This window comes from Telmatherina bonti, assembly GCF_933228915.1.
Source record: "Telmatherina bonti genome assembly, chromosome: 20".
In the NCBI taxonomy this organism is placed as follows: Eukaryota; Metazoa; Chordata; class Actinopteri; order Atheriniformes; family Telmatherinidae; genus Telmatherina; species Telmatherina bonti.
In genome coordinates this window covers 17,434,477-17,441,929 of record NC_136618.1, presented here as the reverse complement: position 1 = coordinate 17,441,929, position 7,453 = coordinate 17,434,477, and the positions used below count along the sequence as shown (strand labels likewise).

General features: G+C 40.3%; 1 protein-coding gene across 1 annotated transcript; it reads right to left on the bottom strand.

The window, feature by feature from the left end:
• Positions 1-688: 688 nt before the first annotated feature.
• Positions 689-7,283, bottom strand: zdhhc23b (zDHHC palmitoyltransferase 23b; the record flags this gene model as incomplete). The annotated part of the gene is made up of 5 exons (XM_079260122.1): positions 7,143-7,283; positions 5,133-5,300; positions 3,309-3,995; positions 2,784-2,951; positions 689-956 (listed from the first exon to the last, which is right to left on the bottom strand). Exons 2-5 carry the CDS (start codon positions 5,270-5,272, stop codon positions 689-691), a joined length of 1,263 nt encoding a protein of 420 aa, XP_079116248.1. The 5' UTR covers positions 5,273-5,300; positions 7,143-7,283.
• Between the last annotated feature and the right edge of the window lie 170 nt (positions 7,284-7,453).

Genomic DNA, 7,453 nt, shown 5'->3' with positions numbered 1-7,453 from the left:
GTGTTTACAGCCTAAAATGGTCCAATTAACTATGAATACATTATCACAATCCTTTTCTCAGGTTCTTAAATTAGTGTAGTGGTGAGACTGGTGTGCATCATAATACCCATGAAAGTTTTCACAAGTAAGGCAAAGGGCTGTCAGACAAAGCTGAAGGAGGTATAGTGAGCAAACACCTTGTTTAATCAGATCAAACTATTTGCATCTAAAGGGTGTCTTGTTATTGAGTTTAAAAAATGCAAACGATCTAACTAATAGGTGTTGTTTTGCTCATGTTTTCCTTGTTTACCATCTTCCACCAAGGAACTAGGAAGTAGCAGAGGCATAAAGTGAATGTTCCAGCTCAAGGAAGACGTTCGGAAGAAAGGAGAGAATGACATTTGAATGACTGATAAGAAAGAGGCGGCAGTGGTAGACAAATTAGTCTGAGCGAGGGTGGATACAGCCACATTGATGCGATGCCAGTTGTCAGTGATGGCAGTGGATCTATGTTATTGAGTGCAAAGTTGTTACTGCCAAGTCAGGGTTGGTGCAACTCTGGAGCTGCGGTTGCAACTTGAAGCGACGATGACAGCGTTCCAGGCAGCTCTCAGGTTTGCAGTGAGTAGCGGAGGGGTGGTGTGAGTTCAGAAGGATGCTGTCCACTGGATGATGCTGCCATCCAGTGGACAAGAGGAAACAACAGTTTTCACACCAGATCTGTGGGAGAAGGCGGGCTGAGTTTGACTCCCATGGTCATGAATTCACACCAGTTGCCATGGAAACCCTGCGAGTAAACCCCAGTGTCCACGATGAGTCCCCAGCAGGCTCTACGAGCAGTTTTCTCTCTCAGGGCTGCTCGCGCCTCACGCTCAGTCACATTGTAGCTGATGTTGAAGATTTGCACTACCAGTAAGTGGAGCAACCCACCAGTCACAATACTGCTGTACCATGCACAAGTGAAACAGAGCGCAGTTCTGGGAAAACAGAGAAAAATGGATCAATTTCAATGTAAAAACCCAAAACTGACAGACAAAATTACTCACCAGTTCATTACTCTGTGTATTTCTGTTCAAATATCCTGTGTGAGCCGCTTAAAAGATGTTGGTAGACACATTAAAATGATCTAGTTTCATTGCATAATAGTGATATTAGTGGATGACAGTCGTTCAGTGGAATATCTCCGGGGAGCAATTCCAGGTGTGATCTGCAACTGTGCTGGTGCAGAGGCATTTAACTACTTCACATCCTTCTCGTTGCTCCGAGCAAAAAAAACAGTACTTTCTCAACAGGGACAATGGTGAAGTGTTTCCTCTGAGGATCTCTTTAAACCAGTTCATCACTGCAGTGAGGGAAGCCTGATGACCAATATGCAAGAACTTCACATAAAAAGACTTCTTTATGGGAAAAATGTTAAAACGGTATCTCAGCTCATTTAAAGGCAGTCACTGTGCAGCTGAACATGGTTTGTGCAGTCTACCAAAGCTTAATATAGTATGAAGGGGTGCCTCACTTTCTGTGACTAATTATGTATTCTGAGTAAAGTTATTCATTATATATCAATTTACTCAAGTGCTGTGTAAGCAAAAGCAAAATGATTTAGTTGGGTGGCAGTTGTTCTGCATTTTTAAGTAAAAAAATGTTTATAAAGACTCACTGATGCACAAGCTGCAGTCACTATTTTGTATAAAGACGTGGTTTGAAGTTTTTTTTAATTTTCTATCTCACTAAAGATAAATTAGAAGAACTTAACAGTGAAGATGAAGTAGTTAGTTTAGCTTTGCAGAAATATTGGAAGCAGGAGTAAATTGTAGGTTCATCTATCTGCAACTACGAGAAAACAGCCTTACAATGCCAATTAAACTAAATATTTGTTTTATCTAAGTTGTCCAAATGCCACTTTATTTGAATCTCAGCTAAATCTAACATTTTAAAGTATAGTTTGTGGCTTTACAGATTTTTATGTTTAGCCAATCTAGGAGCATAGATTGAAGCCAATATCATTTCTGACACATGAATTATAGAAGTCATTCTTTTTGCTTAATTCTTAGCAATGTAGTGAATGTGGATGTTGTATATTAAGCAACATTGAGTGACAGAGCCTGTTATGCTTAGTTATGGCTTTTTGACTTATTCCTAACTTTGCGTGACTCCGCTCTCCTTTTCTCTTTAGATTAACTCATTTATTAGACATAAAAAACTATAATACTTTCTCAAATTAAACTATATCTCCAGCGTGAGGAATACAGCAGAGCATCTCCTTTTCAGTTTGTGTTACATAACAATGTATTTAGGTTTTCAGATACAAACCTACTATAACTTACCCTTATTTACTGTCCTCTTAACATGTGCATGTGTGAGTGATGTATATGCAATCAACAATTGGCAAAGATGATGTAACCAGTAAACATTTATTATCCTATTAAAGATACGTATGACAGTTTTAACTTAATGTCAAGGAGACTGTATCTTGTTTTGCTTTGGGAGAATGTGTACATACATCTACCAGGAAGACTGTTGTTTGAACTGATGGGTGTGCTCTGCCTCCAGCAATTGACATTTAGAAAATATAGTTATCAGTGGCAATCTGATATGAGCAGGAAGTACTGGGGTAAACAGACTTCAGAACCATCTGATGTCAGACCTTTTAACAGAGCTTAAATTTGATATTTAATATCTAATAATGTCATTTTTTACATGTGGCTGAAAATAAGAAGAAGCCAATGTGTCCCCTTTATTTCTAACTATTCAAACAAAGTGGAAAGACACTGATTTTAATGGTGTGTAAGTGATGCCAGTAGTACCTGAACTGGTTGTAGACACCTGGGCAGTAAAATAAGGCTGTGTAGATGTTTTGATGTGGACACACACTCTGTAGCACGAGACTGATGCCGTACAGGGATGTCATCAAGAAGAAGACGAGTGTGAGGAGGAAGCTGCAGTGGTTGGCCTGTCCCACACAGCTGTTTATCCTAAGCCAGCACCGACGGGGAGGGTGCGCACAAACACACAGTACACACAAGCAGACAGAACATCAAGACCATAAAGTTACACTACACATACACATGCAGGAACACACTTATCAGCGAGAGTGGATGGAGGCAATGATGTGTTAACATCTATCTGTGATCATATGAATTTCAAATGCTGGCTAGAAAACAACAGGATAATGATAGATAATGACAGAGAAGGTCTCAACAAGGCCAAACGCTTGTTGGATTTTAGATCATTACCTTTGGAGAAAAAAAAATTGCTGGCTTTTCCTTGCCTGATTTGTTTAAAAAGATGTGAGACAATTAGTAATAAACAACCATTTTAATAAAACCCACCAAACACAGTGGTGGTCAAGACGAAGCACGCAAACGCCACAGATCCGACAATGTCCCGCCCTTGGAGGCCGCACCACCTTGCAAACCGGACACCAGTTCCTTCGATCCTTTTCGTTCAGCTCCTGCCCCTCCTGTTCTGAACTCATCCGGTTGGATGCCGTCAGCATCACATCATTTCTCGTCCCATTAAGAGAAGAGTCTCTGTCTGCCAAGGGGCTGTGATATGTCACTGTGCTGTGAACTTCCTCGTGGTTTGGCCGAACGACGCCAGGGTCTCTCTTGGTGTGGAAAAGCGCTAGCAGAGTGAGGATTACCCCCAGACTTACAGCTGCCAACTCGAGCCGACCAACATCCCCGTGTGGAAGCACCTCTGTGATGAACAAGTAGTACATGTACGCCAAGGAGAAAAGGGCCAGGCTGAGGAAGAAGAGCGTCCGTCCCTTTTTGCGATGGGTGAAGTAGTAGTACCAGAGCACTAAGCCGGGAAGTGCTGTCAGAACAGCCACGCCGAGCAGGAAGTGGAGAGCAGCCAGATGCAGTAGGGCAGGGAGAAGAATAAGCGGAGGGATGATGGACAGGTCTAGTTTTCGAGCTCCACCCCACAACCAGGGCACACGAATCCGATCCGAGACAAGTGCAGCCACCTGGGACAGGGATTCAGGTTTCTGAGGCTCCCTCTTTAGAAACCTGAGAGAACGAAGAAAAACTCTTTTTGAATCATCAAACACATTAAGTTCTACTTTCACAGCCATGTTCAGTGTTCTCAGCATCCTGTGCTTTCCTCCCACTGATCAGATCAAGAGTTTATTAAATCAGACAAATATAGGAAGGCAGATGATTATAGATTACATATAAGGCCAAGAATATACTTTTTCTATTAAATTCTGCTTTTTCTAAATCATTATATTTAATTACCAGTCCATGTCAATAACCAGCTCATTTGCTGGTATATTATTTTTGCATACAATAAACATAAATAAGACTGTTTTTCAATTTTCCCAGTGAGGATCACGTCAGGAAATTTACTGTGCAGAAAATCAAAATGCCCAGTTATCACCAAAGGTTGCGTTTACCACAACTCACATAACATCCCTCCTATAAGTGGCTTGTTATAATGCAGTTTTGAGATGCAGTCACTCGTTCATTTTCCAAACCACTTAGACCAATTCAGGGTCATGGGAAAGGTGGCGTCTTTCCCAGCAATTAGCAGGTAAGAGAGAGAGGGTACACCCTGGACAGGTTGCCAGTCCATCGCAGGGCTGAGAGGCAGTCATATGTATATATTTTATTTATTTATATATATATATATATATATATATATATATATAAATATATATAATATATATATAAATATATATATATAATATATATATCTATATATATAATATATATATCTATATATATCTATATATATATATATAAAATATATATATATCTATATATCTATAAAATATATATATCTATATATCTATATATATATATATATATATATATATATATATATATAATGACCAGAAACAATCTCATTTGTTCTCTGACCGCCGAGAATATGTGACGTCCCCAAAAAAATATTCACCAATAAAGGACCAAAAGGAACTTGTCAAAGTCCTTATTTCCCATCCCAGTCCTCTTCTGGTGCGCGCTTTATTTACTTCATGTAAATAAAGTTCATCTTCAATTAAGTTTGGCAATTGTCAAAAAAAATGGGATTCACGCTTTTTGCACCATGACTGCAAAATAATAAAAAAAAATTGTGTGTGTGTGTGTGTGTGTGTGTGTGCATGTACATTGTGCGTAGCAACCTCAGTGTTAAAATTGTCTCACCGGTCACAAGCATCATCCAGGTCCTCACAGTCGCAGCAGCAGGCGGCTACATGGCTGCGCTCTCCATGCCTGTTCACATATTCACAGCAGCACAGGACCTCATCTTCCTCCTTTAGCACCTTGTTGGCTCGCTTCTTCATGACGGAGAGTACCACAGCCTGTCGGGTGCTTTTAGAGAAAGAAAAAAAAAAAAGTTTGCCATTAACTACATTTGTATGTCTACTTCACAGCTGAGATAATGGAGGCGGTGGCAGATGAGCCACAGGAAGTGAGACAAGTAAAAATTCCTCCTAAATCTATATTGCTGAAATGATCTTAGCATAAAACAGATTAACATCCATTTGCATGTGTTTTAGAGGATGGAACGGTTCCAAACTGACTTTTCCTGCACACAGACCAGACCCTGCTTATTTGGCCCAACCCAATCTGTCTGCTTTCCACACATCTGTCACACATCTGTCGCACTTTAATGATTTACAGCATGAGATCCCTCCCACCAGTACAGCTCGCCAGCTTATTTATAGCACAGATGGATTTAGGTTGAGGTGTTGTCAGCTTTTATAACAATCATAGCTTTTTAGTGTCCCCTTAATCTCATACCGATGATTTACAGGTTGCTCCCTTCAGCTAAGTCAAAGCTTTTCCTGGGGTGGGGGGATCTGGGTTTGCAAGAGTGGGGCTAAACAAGTCTCTGGTCTACACACTGCATGGCACATTGTGTTAATACTGCTAGTAATGTATGGCCAAAGTTAACATAAGATGTTAGGATCAATAGAGCTCACCAGCCTCTCTCTGGTGAGAAGGAACAGGCAGCTCACTGTAGGGGTCTTAAAAGAAGACAGATTGGGTTACATATGCTGATTAATTGTTGCATGACAGGACCAAGCAGCACATCTGCTTCCTTCCAAAGAAATAAAACATAGCAAATGTTTTTCACTGCACCAATAATTCATATAAACTCTGTAGTGCTCAGCAGTGTTCTGTCTGAAGTGCGCGGTACTTCTTACCTGCAACTGGTCCACAATATTACAACGCTTCAGAGAGAAATCTGCTTTGTAAGCAGAAGAGATGCAAGTCACTGAGTGTTTTGGTGAGTGGGATTAAGAGTCCTGGTTGTTTTTAACATTATTCCCGCTGAACATCCAGCAACTCTGTGTGATATCCTATTTTTGCTTTGATACCCCTGACTCTGAATCTACTTCATGTGTTCTTAGTTGTTTCTTGTATTATACAGTTCAAAAAAATATTCATCTGATTAAGCAATGATATAATAGTCATTTCTCCAAAAGAAAAAGTTATTTATTAGTTAGTTCATTAAAGCTGGAATATCTAACTGATTAATGAAAAGGTTTGACAATTATTCCCCAACTTTTTTTGCTACTTACTTCCAGCAACTTTTCTTGGCCGCAACTGGTATTGGCGTGTTACTATTGTTACAGGTGCTCCAAAGATGTCAGGTTTGGGTGTTTGTCTCACGACCTGGAATGAGTTTATGTGAATTTTGGGCTTTCAATTAAATCATTAATTGAATAAAGAAACGTTTTTGAATATGTGAAAATGAACTAATCTTCATTGTTTTTCTCTGACAAAATTCATTCATTTATTGATTAGGCATTTAATCCAGTATTATACGTCAACAGTATTTTTTTGTTTATCTAAAATTAAACTTTTTTTTACACTAATCACATTATGGCAACAAAAGTTTGTTGGAAAGTAAGAATAAAAATATTAATTAGCTAATTGTAATACTTTTTTTGAGAAGTGGTGCGTTTCCGGGTCTGGGTACTGTAAACAAAGTGGACATCATAACTTACTGGACTCTACAGTACCTTATGGCTTCCTGCCTTTTCACTTGAACAACTAAGCTACTAATTTTCTAAAAACAACCAGTTATTAACCAGCAGGAGGTCACATCTAACCCGCTCATGGTTGTTTCTCCGTGGACACCGCGTAGCGTTAAACAGCGCTTTGTCGGCGCCTCAAAAACACTACAAATCAGCCTTAACATACCTGAACACTGTGCTGCTACATGCTGAGGTTTCCAGCGGTGCTTAGTAACATCAGAAACAGCGGAAGTCTTGGTCCTGTCAGCAGCGGTACTGGCCGGTGTTTCTATCCGCTACGTGACGCTCCGTGTGGCGCGGAGGTCCTCTCAACAACGTCGGATTTGCGGAAGGAGATTGTCTTCAAGTATCCGGGTGGACCGAGACGCGCTTCCTTCAGGGTTCTGCTGGGGGGTGAGCAGGCTTGTAGCTCAGCTGCAGGAATGAAGTTTCCTTCTTGACGTCGATGAAACACTCACCCCGCCCAGGACTCGTGTA